The 15850-nt window shown below is 46.8% G+C and overlaps 1 protein-coding gene across 1 annotated transcript in view; it reads right to left on the bottom strand.

The window, feature by feature from the left end:
- The window catches only part of LOC144823032 (protein argonaute-3), a 1185091-nt gene that overhangs the window by 541122 nt on the left and 628119 nt on the right, over window positions 1–15850 (bottom strand). The window contains exon 8 of the mRNA XM_078681169.1: window positions 7663–7810. Coding sequence (XP_078537295.1) covers window positions 7663–7810 — 148 coding nt within the window. The remainder of the gene's footprint in view (window positions 1–7662; window positions 7811–15850) is intronic.

Raw genomic sequence — 15850 nt, 5'->3', positions numbered from 1 at the left:
CCCAATGTAATAACTGATTGTACCGGTATCGTTCTGTGGGAGGGAGTTGAAAATCTCGGGTGCAGTTCTCACAGGTTCGTACGTCCCAATTATAAAACAGATCTTTGATCGTAAGGCAGCCCCCCACCTTCCATGCCTCAAAGGGGCCTAGCTGCAGTGTAGGCGGGAATGCCGGATTAAAATGGATAGGCGTAAGTGGTGATGGGAAGGTATTCAGCCCCCCAGCCCCAGTAACAGTGCTCCTCACTTAGAGAGTTGTGTGCGTGGGTGTGCTCAAGTATGCATTCAAGGGTCAGTCTGCTTTGAGCTTCCACTTCACATCCCATATGTATTTCCCCATAATCGCTCTGTCCATTTAAAGCCAGTGCTTGTCTGACTCCTTGGCTTACCACTCTGGGATTACCCTTAGCTGTGCTGTTTTATAATATAAGTTAAAAATCTGGTAGCACAAGCCCCCTGCGGCTTTGGACAGCCATAGCACCCTATGGGAAATTTATATCCTCCCTCCTTGCGAAATGACCTGTGTTACCATGAAGCGTAGACTCGAAAAGAAGCTACGTTCTACTTCTATTAGGAGGCCTTGGACCATTTAGACTAATTTGCGAAGAACTGACATTTTAATAGTGTGTATCCTCCCCAACCAGGATAGATATAGGGGTGCCCACCTCCTTAGATCTGTTTTTAATTGCCACAGTAAAGGGGGGTAGTTGGCTCAAAATAGTTCTCATATTTTGGAGGTGATTTTAATGCCTAGGTATGTAATCCCTTGAGTCGCCCACTTAAAGGGTGCGATCTAGTGACACCCTTCACCTCAGCCAGAGGTACTGTCAGATTAAGCAGATCGATTTAGATAAATTAATGCGAAAACCCGCCACTTCCTCAAAGAGTTGTAATTCCTCTAAAGTAGCCACCAGAGAGATAGAGGATTGAGCCAAGGAGAGCAGGATATCATCTGCAAAAAGAGAGATCCTGTGTTCCTCCTCTGCAAATGTAATACCATAAATCTGTGGATGCTGACGTATCTTGGCTGCCAATGGTTCTATGCTGAGGGCAAATAGAAGGGGGGGAAGCAGGCACCCCTGCCTCGTTCCCCTCCCAAGCTGGAACCCTCCAGAACTTACCCCGTTAACTAGCACCTTCGAGGTGGGAGTCGTGCAATTGGCTTTAATCATGGTCAGGAATTTTTTGCAGAAACCGAACTGGAAAAGGAAGTGCCAGTCCACACGATTGAATGCCTTCTCGGCATCTAATGCCAGAAGAACCGCCGGGACTGAGTTCTTGGAGACTTTTTCAATCAGATGGACTATTCGTCAAATATTAACGTGCCTGTCTGCCCTTTATAAATCCAGACTGGTCTGGATGTATCAGGTCTAGGAGGAGGTTGTCGAGCCGAGTCGCTAACATTTTTTAAAACAGTTTGGCATCTAAATTGAGTACGGCAGTCGCCTGGTAAGAGCTGCATTGCCTCCAGTCCTTACATTGTTTGGGTATTAAAGAGATTAGGGCTTCACTTGAGTCTGTGACCAAGCCATTATCGGCCATATAGTTAAATAATGTAATGAGATGCAGAACTATTATGGCCTTATAGGCTTTAGAGAATTGGGCCGTCAGTCCATCTGAACCAGGAGATTTGTGGCTTTTAAGATTAATCATCATGCTAGCACTGGGGCAGTTTTAATGCAAAATCATAAAGGGAAGTTAGTCACAATTGCATTTGCATCAAGACCGCTAAAAGGCACTGAGGACAAATACTCAACTTTGGAGAAAGAAACTCTAGCATGTTGGTGGGGAATTGAATATTTTCGAAAGTTTGTCTACGGAACAGTATTCAGGGAAAGATCACACCTTGGTAGATTTATTTACAACAAATGGTTGTGGCAGAGCAACACCCAGAATTGCCAGGTGACAATACAAATTACAGGACTTTCATTTCAAAGTGGAGTATATTCTGGGTGTAAAACATATTTTGGCAGACTGTTTATTAAGATTGCCTGTGAATGATGAAAGTATTGAGATAGAGGACAATGATTTGGAAAGAGGGGTATCAATTTGTAAAGTGTCCAAGGGATACATTAAAGAAAATCAATGGAGAATGACAAGTGTTAGTGATGAGGATTTGAAAAAGGTATTAGGGTATCTTAAATGGAAAGGAAAGAATGGAAAGAAGATTTTTAGAGCGCCGTATTTGCCCTGAGGCGTCCTAGTGCTAACAGAAATTATGAGCAGCCAGGGTGGACAGGTGGACTAATCGAAGTGTGAAAAAAGTAAGGTCTTTAAATGTTTACGAAAGGATAACAGGTTGGGTTCTGCACGCATGCGGAGGGGGAGGGAGTTCCAGAGCTTAGAGGCATTATATGAGAAAGCTCGACCACCACATCTAGCCTTTTTTATCTTAGGGGCTGTCACTAGAAAGGAGTTGGATGATCTGAGCTGTCTCGCAGGACAATACGGGGTGACCAAAGAATGATTAATAGGTGGGCCTGTTCTCCAATATGCTCGATGGGTGATACATGAAGACTTAAATTCAATTCTCTGCCTAACTGGTAACCAGTGTAGGCTCCTCAAGCTCGCCTTCGCCGAGATACGACGGGGGATTTGGAGCAATGTGCGAGCTGCACAATTCTGTACAATCTGTAACATGTTCAGAGTGGACTGGGGGGCACCCAAATAAAGGGCATTCCCGAAATCAAGTCTAGAGAGGATAAGTCCCTGAATCATTATCTTCCTGCCTTAAAAAGGCAATACAGGAAGGATCTTGCGAAGAAGCCTGAGCAAGCCAAAGCAGATTACTGACAGCTTAGTGGCTTGGGCATTGAAGTTAAGGGCTTTATCAAGCCAAATGCCCAGGCTTTTAATTTTGTCTTTGAGCAGAGGGGGTGAGCCAAGTGAGGTGGGCCAGAGTAACTTAAGAGCTAAGGGGGAAGGGTTGCCCAAGAGCATTAGCTCGGTTTTTTCACTGTTCAACTTAAGATGTGACATGGTCATCCAACTGGAAACCTCTTCCAGGCAAGTTGTAAAATTGGCGGAGTTGGACTCCAGTTGGTTAAGGGACACAACTAGCTGGGTGTCGTCCGCGTAGGTGATGATTTTTACTCCAAATGGACGAACCACCTCAGCTAGTGGCTCCATGAACACATTAAACAGCGTCGGGCTCTAGGACGAGCCCTGGGGGACGCCACAGACAAGTGGTTTGCTTGATGATGAGATGTTGCCCTCAAACACTTGGAAGTAACGGTCAGAAAGAAAAGATTCTAACCAGGACCTGGCCTTGCCTAAGACTCCGATGTTCGCCAGCCGTGATAGTAGCGTGCTGTGATTGACAGTGTCGAAGGCGGCACTGAGGTCCAGGAGAATTATGGCTGCTGAGCCCCCCTGGTCCAGGATCATCCGTGCCTCCTCCGTCACTGCCAATAACGCAGTCTCAGTCCCATGTTTGGGCCGGAAGCCAGTTTGTAAGTCATTGAGTAGATGGCTAAATTCGATGTACTCCATGAACGTGCTGTTAACCTGTTTTTCGAGTAATTTGCTCACCCAGGGGAGCAAGGAAATTGGCCGGTAGTTTTTTGGGTCTGCCTGGTCAAGATTTGGTTTTTTCAGTAAAGCCTTGACCATGGCCCGTTTCCAAAGATGCGGAACCGAACCTGAAAGAAGGGAAGAATTGAGTAGATTCAATACCGTAGGAAGAATGTTGTCGTTCACCATTACTATGTTACGTGGTGGGGCTGGGTCCCTGGGGGAGCCAGATTTTACCTGTGAGACTATGGAGTTGAGTATAGCAGGAGTAATTGGGGGAAAGCATTGTAGGGAGGGGGTGGGATGAATCTCAGGATTGAGGGTAAGGGCGGGAATAGAGGCTAACTGGAGGGGAGCAGGATTCGTAGGAAAAGAGGAGTAAATAAGTTGAATTTTTTCCCAAAAATAATCAGCTAGGTCATTACAGCGAGCGAGTGCCGTATGGGAGTCAGGAGACCGATCTCGTCGTTTTAAAAGCGTCTTTGCAATCCGATAAATTTCTTTTGGTTTGGAGGCTGCAAGATTGATTTCTTCTGCAAAAAAGGCTGATTGCGCAGATTCGATCTCCTTTTTATAGGTCCTTATCATATCTCTGTAAATGGCCTTACTAGCGGGGGAGAAATCCAATCTCCATTTCCTTTCAAGACTTCTACACTTGCTTTTTAGTCCGCGCAGTTCGGGTGAATACCAGGGGGCGGTTTTAGAGTTCCTTTTAGCCTCCAACCTTCTCAAGGGAAGTATCGAATCTTGGGAGTTAGTAATCCACCCCTTAAAATCATCATTTGCTAAGGTGGGATTCGGGTTAATGGGAGGTCTGGTGTTATCCAAAATAGTTTGTCAGTCGTGAACAGACAGCTTAGTCCAATTCCTCTGGAGAGGTAGATTTGTTTGTTGCGCCATGTGGGGGTAGGGAATAGTCCAAGTAAAAGGGATAAGATGGTGGTCGGACCAAGGGATAGGGGAGGACATACGTACTTCCAGTCCCTGGCAGTTGCTAAAAATGGGGTCAAGAAGGTTGCCTTTTATATGGGTGGGGCCTACTACTAGCTGAGTAAGTTGTAGAGCAGCTAAGTTGGCAATAAAGTGGAGGGCAGACGGATTAGAAACATAGTCCAGATGGACATTAAGGTCTCCAAGCAGAATAAAATTGGCGAGCATAGCTGCTAGGCCAGCGACTAATGAAGGAGGTTTTCTACAAAGTCCGCAGTTGGTCGGGGGGGCGATATATAAGGATCCCAGATAAGGTATTAGTAGGGGAGAAATCTAAAGCAAATATTAGGCTTTCGCAACCCGGGATGGAGGAGTGAGAGGTCCGACACTGGATCGAGTTTCTATAGATAATAGCTAATCCTCCACCCTTCCCTGTTTTGCGATTCTCATGGGCCACTTGGTATCCCTGTGGGATGGCCTGAACCAAGTCGGGTTCCGACTCTTCGGTGAGCCAGGTTTCAGTCAAAAAAACGACTTCTGGGTCGTGGTCTTGAATAAGAAGGTTAATTTCTAAGGAGTGCTTCACGAGGGATCTACAGTTTAAAAGAAACATATTGTTATATTTGTCCATAGGAGTGTTGCCAGTGAGGATAGGCTTAAACTGGAAGCCACACATAGAATAGATGGATTGAGAGGAGGCCGGATTCCAGGTATGCTCACATAAAGTGGAAGATTTCCCCCTAAGTGCATAGAGCTCCCTTGCTCTATAGGTCCTCCTATCTTGCGCCCGAGATGTAGGGGGTATGGCCCCTGGCCCCGGTTGGTCGCGGACGGGCGCAGATGGGCTTGCCTTTGGCGCCCTGGCGGCGCGCCCGCTGCGCGCGTCCACTGCGCGGCCTGGCCATCAGAGGATTAAATCCTTGGAGGGGAGGGGTCAGGGGGTGTGTCTTGCTCTCTCCCCGGTTCGCCCTCCACGCAAACAGCCTACTGCTGCGGTGGAACGGGGTCGGAGCGGGAGGCTTACGGCGGCAGGACTTGGGTCCTTAAGAGGGTATTTTAAAAGCGTATCAAGGTGCAAAGTGCAGATTTAAAACACACAAGAAGTAAACACTCACACGCCGACACAAGGGTACGGCCACCACGCTCAGCGCTCACTTCATCTGTAGCGCGGGCGCGAGGGTATGAGCCTTATGTAAGGTACAGCGTTAGGGGGTGTGTCTCGCTCTCTCCCCGGTCCGCCCTCCATGCAAACAGCCTACTGCTGCGGTGGAACGGGGTCGGAGCGGGAGGCTTACGGCGGCAAGACTTGGGTCCTTAAGAGGGTATTTTAAAAGCGTATCAAGGTGCAAAGTGCAGATTTAAAACACACAAGAAGTAAACACTCACACGCCGACACAAGGGTACGGCCACCACGCTCAGCGCTCACTTCAACTTGGCCAAGTAAGAAGGAGTTGGAGAAATGTTTACTGCCTTTCTTGTATGTGGCACAGCAATTGTCGGTACAAGACAACATTTTAACGCGGGGAGAGCAGATGGTGGTGCCAGAAAGTCTTAGACAGATGATAATAAACGTGGCACATGAAGGTCATCCGGGTATGAGCAGTATGAAAAGAGGAGTTAGGAGTGAATTATGGTGGCCTGCAGTTGATATGTGTATTGAAAGGAATGTTAGATCATGTGCTGAAAGTGCCATCAATGATAAATCCCCCAAAACTATGACATATGAAAAAACACCAGTTTCAAGGTCGTCTCTGGTATGGCAGAGAATATTACTAGACATTGCAGGGTCCATGTGTATTGTCAAAAATCCCACGTATGACATAGTTTTGATTGATCAATTGTCTCAATGGCCAGAAGTCAAGTTAGTCCCTCAAGTTACGACAAGAATATCAATTACATTCTTGAATGAAGTTTTTGAGAGGGAAAGATTTCCTGAATCATTACTAACGGATGATGGTGTGCAGTTGACATATAGTGAGATGAAGATGTTATTTGAGATTCATGGCATAGAGCATAGGCGAACATTCATTTATTATTAACATTCATTTATTATCCCCAGAGTAATGGAATTATAGAAAGATGGATTAGAGTGTTAAAGGAAGGGTTACAACTGGCCATTGTCAATGGAAAGAATTGTCAGCAAGCCATTAAAGAATTATTATGGAGTTACAGAAATACACCTAGGATTGATAGAGACATATCACCGTTTGAAAAAATGAGAGGAAGAAAAAGTGCGTACAATTTCAATCAGTTGTGGAAGATGGAGTTATTTGACAAAGTGAAGCTTAAAGGGTCAACGGAAGTAAAACAAGATATGATGAATCAACATGAAAAAAGGGCAGCAGCAGCCTTTGAGGCTGGATGATTGGGTGTAAGAAAGAGAAAGATGGTGAAGTCTGGAGAGTCAAAGTGCTCGTTGCGAATGAAAATAATCAGAGTAGGTAACAAGTTGTAGAATTACCTGACAGCAACGTACGGAACATGAGCAAAGTTGTGAGAGTTCTGCTGTGGTTATGTCCATATGCTGATGTGAGATCGAGTTGTGAGAAAGAAAATACTAAATGGCGGACGGAAGGAAATCAGCTGTCAAGGGAGAAGCGACAAAATGCAGAGAAGGATGGGAAATGAGTTGAGATGTAGACGCAGACCGGTGTGGTGCAGAGACTACCATGTGGAACAATAAATAATTTGGTGTTCAGTATTTTTCACAGTTGCATATGTAATTATAAATTGTGGATAATGTGGGTATATGTATATAGTTGGTTAGAGATATATTGGTAGAGTAGGTGAAGAACATTGTAAATGTCATTGTAAATTTTATATTGTTAACAAGAGGGAATGTGTTACATACTGGTTGGCTTTGGGTGGAATCTGGAACACGAAATGTGGTGGCACCAGATTACACACAAGGACGGTTTGCCCAGGCTTCATAGACAAGAAGTTGTGTTGGTGGTTTCCTCCAAATAAACTCACCTTTAAACAGTTTCCTGGTTATCCCGCTTCGAAAAGAGGAGAAAGTAATAGTACAATCTCCTCCAGCTGCCTGAGCTCACACTTCAGCCGCCCATTTTGTCTGGGCTCGAAGCAAAGCCCCCAAATAAAAACAAGTTATTAATGTGCCATGCTACTGTGGTAAGCACTGAGGCAAGACTCCTTATTGCATCGGCCATTAACTGTCCACGATAAAAGATAGAATTAGATCAACAGTTGAACACTTACCTCTAGAGGCAGGTAGGTGTGCTTCTGCTCCTGTCCCACTTGCAGACAGGGAAGGTGCGGATATTTCAATTGAAGGTTGTACTTTTCCCTGAAATACTGTGCTACAGTTCGCTCCACAGTCTGTCCGTTTTCCAACTGTAAGGGGAAACTAGAAAAAATAGATCAGTCAAAAGAGATTTCAGGCATCTATTTCACACCACTCAGCACCCTGCACTGAAACCCAAGCACCACTTCCCAAAAAACGAGCATGGGGAACTAGCACATAAACAAGGATTTTAAGAATCCAAATCAGTGAATACAGAATGTGGCATAGAGTGCAGTGGCATAGAATGGACTGTGGTAGAGTGCATTGGCGTAGAGTGTAGTGTTGCAGAGTAGATTAAAGTGGGTATTTTAGAGTGGTTCAGAGTAGAGTGCAGTGGTGTGGAGGGCATTGGCATGGAAGGCAGTGGTGCAGAGTAGAGTGGCATAGAGTTCAGTGGCTGAGGGTGCAGTGGTGCACAATAAAGTGTTGTAGAGGGCAGTGGTGTAGAGTGTCGTAGCGTGCATATGCATAGAGTACAGGGGTGCAGAGTAGACTGGCATAGAGAGCAGTGGTGTAGCGTATATTGGTTTAGAGTAGAGTGAGGGGGTGAAAAAGGGAGTGGTGTAGGGTAGAGTGCAGTGGCATAGAGTTGAGTGGTGTAGACTACAGTGGCGTAGAATGCACTGGTGCAGAGTAGATGAGAGTGGCGTAGAATGGAGTTGCGTAGAGTTGAGTGGTACAGAGTAGAGTGTATTGGCTTACAGTGTATTGGCGTAGAGTCATATGGCGTTGAGTCAGGTGGCACCGATTGCTGTGGCATAGAGTGCAGTGACATACAGTGCAGTGGAGTGGTGCAGAGTGGAGTGTTGTAGAGTGCAGTGGCATATAGTAGACTGGCATACAGTGCATTGGCTTAGAGTAGAGTAGTGCAGAGTAGGGGGTGTACAGTGGAGTGCCATACAGTGCAGTGGCAAAGAGCACAGTGGTGATGATTAGAGTGAAGCATAGTAGAGTGCAGTGGCCTAGAGTGGTGCAGTGTAGAGTGGCGCAGAGTGCAGTGGTTTCCAAAAGAGTGGGTGAGAGTGCATTGGCGTTGAGTGCAATAGTTTAGAGTAGAGTGTTGTAAAGTACAGTGGCATACAGTAGAGTGGTGCAGAGTATAGTAGAGTGTAGTGGTGCAGCGTAGATTGCAGTAATGTAGAGCGGAGTGGCATAGCGTGAAGAAGAGTGGCATAGAGTATAGTTATTCAGATTAGAGTGAAATGGCATAAAATGGAGTGGTGCAGGGTAGAGTGTAGTGAAATAGAGTGCAGTGGTGCAGAGTAGATTAGAATGACATACAGTGGAGTGGCATATAGCGCAGTGGTGTGGTACAGAGTAGAGTGCATTGGCCTAGAGTGCACTGACTTAGCTTGTATTGGCATAGAGTGCAGTGGAATCGAGTGCAGTGACCCCGAGCGCAGTGGTGAGGGCTAGAGTGAAGTGTCAGAGTGCAGTGGCCTAGAGTGCTGCAGAGTAGAGTGGTGTAGAGTGCAGTGGTTTCTAAAAGAGTGGTGCAGAGTGCATTAGCTTAGAGGACGGTGGTGTTGAGTAGAGAGTTGTAGAGTGCAGTTGTGCAGAGTAGAGAAGAGTGCAGTGGAATAGCATCGAGTGGAGTGACAGAGCGGAGTGGCGTAAAGTGCAGTGTTGTTGAGTACAGTGGTTCAGAGTAGAGTGAACTGGCATAATTGGCATAATATAGAGTGGTGCAGGGTAGAGTGCAGTGGCATAAAGGGGAGTGGCATGGAGCTCAGTGGTGCAGGGTAGATTAGAGTGGCTTAGAGTGGAGTGGCAGAGTACAGTGGCATAGAGTGAAGTGATACAGAGTAGAGTGATACAGTGTAGAGTGCAGTGGCATAGAGGGCAATGGCACAGAGTGCAGTGGTGCAGAGTAGAGTGTTGTAGAGTTTGGTGGCGTAGAGTGTCGCAGAGTGCATTAGCAAAGAGTACAGTGGCATACAGTGGTGAAGAGTGCTGTAGTACAGAGTAGAGTAGATTGGCATAGAGTGCATCTGCTTAGAGTAGAGATGTGCAGAGTAGAGTAGAGAGGCATAGAGTAGAGTGGGGCAGAGTAGAGTGTTGTGGCGTAGAGTGCAGTAGAGTGGAGTGTAGAGTGGCATAGATTACACTGGCACACGACCCCCAGAACCCTGATCGGGGATGCATTCCATGACACACCCCTCTTGTCTCAACAGCCACTTGATCAGCAGCAGGAATGGTGGCAGTCCGACATGCAGTGGCCGGCATCCGAAGAGGACAAAGAGAGCGGCTCCTTTAACTGGACGAAGACTGGCGAGTGGGCAGAGTCAGTCACCCCGTCAAAAGCCGAGGTGAGGGAGGATCAGGTGTGCTTGTTCACCGGAGGACGTGAGAATCGAGGAGAGGAGACGAGTGGTGTGTTGCAGGAGGAAGACGGAGCCTTGGGAGGAGCTGAGAGAGTAGAGGGAGGAGCCAACCGAACGAACATCAACGGGAAGCAGGACTGAGAGAGAGTAGACATCGGCGCTGTGAGAGTGAGGAGGCCAACGGCAACACGAGCCGCCCAGCCGCACGCTAGGAGGAGGCGTGTGGCTCCGCGAGGTACGGGGACGTATAGCGGGTTGGGTGGGACGCAAGGGCGGGTCCGTGACCGCTATCCTTGGTTGTTTTTCCGGTGTTCCCGTCCCTGCACTGACCTACCCCTTCCTCTCACTCGTAGACGAGATATTCACGATAGGTGTGTCCCTCACTCCCTTCCCCTGCACTGAGTGTTCCGGACATTTAGACTGATACTTGTCCTCTCCTTTTCTCCCCGCCTCGAGCGTGATTTGGCATCTCGGAGCTGAAGGAGACGAGATACCGGCCCTGCCGGAACAGCAAAGGCCGAAGACGCCTGAAGGAGAAGAAGGCGGGCAGACCGAAGTCGTTCCCGGAGGAGAGTGTCCTGTAATGTAATGTAATGTAAATAATTCTTATATAGCGCGGTTTACACTCCAAGGAGCATCTTGGCGCTTTAGAAAGGTTAGGCCAGGACAGGGGAGTGTCGGGCTGATGAGAGGGGAACTGTCATTCTAGATTAGGGATTTACAGGTGGTGCTGGATAGTTTGTATATCCATGTTTTTAGGGACTTTCTGAATTCAGTTCCTTTCTCTATTTGGCGAAGGAGAGGGGAAGGAAGTTCCAGGCCTTGGATCCCGGGACTGCCAATGCCTTTCCACCTCTGGTTTTCAGTCTGAAGTTTGGGATGGTGAGGAGGTTGGCATTTTGGGATCTTAGATTACGCAAGGGGGAGTAGCGTCTGAACATGCTCTGGATGTAGCTGGGTCCTTTCCCATGGAAAGCCCTGAAGGTGATTAAAAGGATTTTGAAAATGACCTGTTTCTGGATTGGCAGCCAATGTAGTGTTTCCATTGCTGCTGTGGCTGAGGTTCTGTTTTTCCAGCCCAATACCAGTCTAGCCGCTGCGTGTTGGACCATTTGCAGTTTGTGGCAGACTGTTTTGTTTGTCCATGCGTATAGCCTATTGCAGTAGTCCAGGCGAGATGTTATAAGTGCTACTGCAGCCATTTTACGTGCCTGGAGTGGTATGAGGTCAAAGAATTTCCTGAGCCCTTTTATGAGGCCGAAACATGTTCCGGCCACTGCCACTGCTTGATGTTTGAAGGTTAGAGAGGAGTCAAATCTGATCCCTAAGTTCCTAGCAGATGTGATTGTGTTTGGGGGGGTGTTGGCCTCCTCTGGCCACCATCGGGCGGGGTTGAACAGATTATCTTTTCCAAATGGCACGATCTCTGTTTTCTCAGTATTACATTTAAGGTGGTTTTCGCTCATCCATTTGAAAGTGGCTGTGAGGCAGTTCTTGAGTTTTCTTTCACTGTCTACGGTGTCATCATCCATCACCAGGATGAGCTGTGTGTCATCCGCGTATGATATGGTGTAAATGTCGAAGGATGATATGAGTTTGCTCAGGGGAGCCAGGTATACATTGAAGAGTGTCGGGCTCAGGCATGAGCCCTGAAGCACTCATAATGTGAGTTGTTTTTCTTCAGACCTGAACTGGCCTAAGGTGACCACTTGTTGCCTGTTGGCTAAGAAGGTCCTTAGCCATCCCAATACATTCCCAGCTATCCCTGCCGCGGCAAGTCGGTCCACTAAGATGGTATGTGAAACCGTATCAAATGCCACGGCCCTACTTGCACAGACTACCTCTTGTCAAAAATATAACAACCTTTAACAAAGACCCGTCTCTTGCCCTTTCCTACCGCTACCGTTACAGCATGGCAGTGGCACTGAGTAGAGTGGCGTAGAGTGCAATGGTGCAGAGTAGATTATAGTGGAGTGGCGTAGAGTGGAGTGGTACAGAGTAGAGTGAATAGGCTTAGAGTGAACTGATGTAGAGTCCAATGGGGTAGAGTCCAGTGGCAAAGAGTGCAGTGGCCTAAAGTGGAGTGCTGTAGAGCACAGTGACGAAGAGTGCAATTGTGCAGACTCGAGTGGTGCCGTAGAGTGCAGTGGCATAGAGTGGAGTGGTGTAAATTGCCATTGTGAGGAGAGGAGAGGAGTGGCGTAGAATGGAGTAGCAGAGAATTTTGTGTAGAGACATGACAGAGTGGAGTCGCGTAGAGTGGTGTATATTAAGGTGAAGGGGTGTAGAGTGTACTGTGGTAGAGTGCATTGACGTAGAGAGTTGTAGAGTAGAGTTGTGTAGAGTGGTGGAGAGTGCAGTGGCATAGAGTGCAGCGTCGTTGAATGCAGAGGTGTAGAATGCAGTGGTGTAGATTAGAATGGTGTGGAAAGGCCTAGAGAGCAGAGGCGTAGAGTGCATTGGTGTAGAGTGCAGTGGCAAATAGTGCAGTGGTGCAGAGTGGAATGGTGCAGAGTAGAGTAGTGTGGCAAAGAGTGCAGTGGAGTAGAGTGCCATGGTGTAGAGTAGAGTGGCATAAAGTGCAGCGGCCTACAGTAAAATGGTGCAGAGTAGAGTGCAGTGATAGAGTGGAGTGCTGCAGTGTAGAGTGGCATAGAGTACACTGGTACAGAGTGCAGCAGAGTGGTGTAGAGTAGAGTGGTGCAGGGTAAGAAACAAGTTAATTACCTGTAACTGTAGTTCTCCAGTATTGGACTATTTCATAAATTCACATGCTTGAATCATTCCCTGTCGTCAAGATGGGAGCTCCGGGTATTATTAAAAGTGATGTCCTATTATACATTGAATTTAAGGCCTTAGGCCTTAACATTTTTGTAACATATCTCTGTCCTTGATAAAAAAAGGAACAAACTTAGAACCAGCCAATCAGTAGACACCACCCTGTAAAACCCTCCTGAGAAAAGCTCCAGTCCCTCACATTTTCACAAGTGTGTAAAGATAGAAAAAACTGAGATATCAAATTGAGCCTTCTCCAGGGGAGTTGGGCGGGTCACATGTGAATCTATGAAAGATTCCAATTCTGGAGAACTACAGTTACAGGAAAGTAACTGGTTTCTTACTCCAGTATTGGAACTTTCATAGATTCACATGCTTGAATTTTCGCATCATATAGTAACTGCAGATAGGCACTCAAAATAGTAATGCCTGCATACTTTAATAAACTCATAAAGAAACACCATTAAAGTCATAGAAAGTAAACATGTATACCATCGAAAATGTGAGACAATTGAGGATGGTGGCAAGGAAACAGAGTAAAAGAAGGCTCACCTTATTGAAAAAGATGTGTCAGAACCGCTTGTCCTACTGCGCATCTCGCTTATTCTCAGCGTCCAGGCAGTAGTGCTTGGTGAATGTGAGTGGCGTTCTCCAAGTCGCTGCTCTACAAATGTACAGCAGGGACACTCCTGCAAACAGAACTGTAGACATGGATATTGCTCCACTAGAGTGGGAACGAACTCTTGACATCAGAGGATGGCCCGCTTGCTGATGACCGAAAACAATGGCACTCGATATCCATCTGGAAATGCTCTGTTTAGTAACAGGGAAACCTTTCCTAGTTGCACTGTAGGCTATAAAAAGTTGGTTCGACTTGCGAAATGACTTCCTCCTGTTCAAGTAAAAATTTCAGGCACCTTTTAACATTTAGAGAGTGTAGAGCACACTCCGCTGCAGTCTGTGGGTTTGGGAAGAATGATTTCAAAACAATTGGATCATTAAGGTGAAAGTCCCAAGGAACTTTGGGGATGAACTTGGGGTTTGTTTGTAGAATAACTTTGTCAAGTTTGAATTGTAAGAAAGGCTCTTGGGCAGTAAAGGCCTGGAGTTCACCAAACCTCCTTGCGGAAGTGAGAGCTAGTAGGAGAGCTACCTTCCAGGATAGGAACTTCATATAAGTCTTGTGAATCGGCTCAAAAGGATGCTTCATTAGTTGACTTAGCACCGTGTTCAGCTGCCATGTGGGTGGAGGTGCCCTTGCGGGGGGAACCTCCTGAACAGACCTTTAGGAAATTGCTTGACCAGTCTACAGGACCACAGAGATGGAACATTAGCTGTTCTGCGGAACCTAGAGATGGCAGGTAAATGCACTTTAATTAAACGTGAGCTAAACCAGAGCGCGCCAGGAGGAGTAGATAAGGCAAGACTTCCTCTGGAGGTGAGTGGAGAGGATCGACTTTTGAAGATGCACTCCACATGCAGAACCTTTCCCATTTAAAAGAGTAAGCCCTGTTAGTGCTGTCTGCTCTTGCTCTAGCCAGCACTTGTCTACACTCCTGTGGGATCTTTAAGTGTTGGAATTCCTGGAACTCAGGAGCCAGGCTGACAATTTGAGAGAACTGGGGTTCGAATTGCATACTTGCCTCTGGTTCATTGTTAAAAGGGACGGACAAGGTCTGAGATGGATCGGAGGCTTAAGAGAAAGTAGATAAAGTTCTGTGTACCAGTGCTGGCGCGGCGAGGCCGGTGCTATTAGAATGTTCTTGCAGGGTTCTGTTTTCAACTCCTTCAGTACTCGTGGAAGGAGAGGAATGGGGGAAAGGCGTAAGCAAATATGCAGGACCAAGCTATTGAAAAGGCATTCCCCCATGAACTCTGATGGTGACGCCAACTTTTGAAGTACCGGCATTTTGTGTTGTCTGGTGTTGCGAACAGATCTATGTTTGGCTTGCCCCATTCGTAGAAGGCGTTGTCGATAGTGCGTTGATCCAATTCCCACTCGTGGCAGGTCGTCTTCAGTCTGCTCAACGTGTCTGCTATGATGTTCTGTTTTCCTGGAACGTACTCTGCTGGGCTTCTTGAGAGAGCAGGAGAGACCACATGCCTCCTTCTTTATTGAAGTAGTGCATTGTCGTGGTATTGTCTGTTCTGACAAGCACCAATGTGTTTTGGATTCTTGGCAGATTGATATGAAGATCTCGGTAGGAAGATGGCCATCTTCAGCTGACCTGCAAATCTTGGAGGAAAGCTTCCCATCCCTCTAGGGATGCATCGGTTGTGAATACTAGAGGAGCAGCATGGGATAGGAACTGTAACCCCTGAGATAACTGGTGAGGTTGTTCCCACCAGTCCAAAGCCACTATCATGGAAGGAGTGATTTGGATCAGATTGTTGAATGCTCCCTCTGTCTGCACCCATTGTTCGTTTAAAGGATCTTGAAGAGGACGCATGTGGAGCCAACAGTGAGGTATGAGGGCAATACAAGAAGACATCATTCCTAGGAGAGATTTGAGGAGGCGAACGGAAAGACACCTTCCTTTTTGTACCCGTTTTGCCAAGGATATCAGCCTTTTTTGTCTCTCCAAGGTAGGATACACCTTGTTTTCCATGGTGTCCAAGACAGCTCCTAGAAAGACCAGCCAGCGGGATGGTTGCAGGATTGATTGCTCCACATTTAAAGTGAGGCCTAATTTTCCGAATACTTGCTGACAGGCTTTGGTGGATGTCCTTGCTGCTTTGTAAGTGGGGGCTTTGAGAAGCCAGTCATCTAGATAAGGAAATATTTGATGATGTTGTTGCCTTAGATAAGCTGCAACTGGCGCTAGACACTTCGTGAAGATACAGAGCCGTCTTTAGCCCGAATGGATAGTGACTGTCGGCCACTGTGAAACCTAGGAATTTTTTGTGTTTTTGGCATTAGGGGATATGAAGGTATGTGTCCTGGAGGTCCAGGGGCGCCATATATTCCTTTCCATAGCACATCTTGAATAGAGATCATGCTGAA

This window comes from Lissotriton helveticus, chromosome 3_1 (genome assembly GCF_964261635.1).
Source record: "Lissotriton helveticus chromosome 3_1, aLisHel1.1, whole genome shotgun sequence".
Lineage (NCBI taxonomy): Eukaryota > Metazoa > Chordata > Amphibia > Caudata > Salamandridae > Lissotriton > Lissotriton helveticus.
This window is presented reverse-complemented; position numbering and strand designations above follow the sequence as displayed.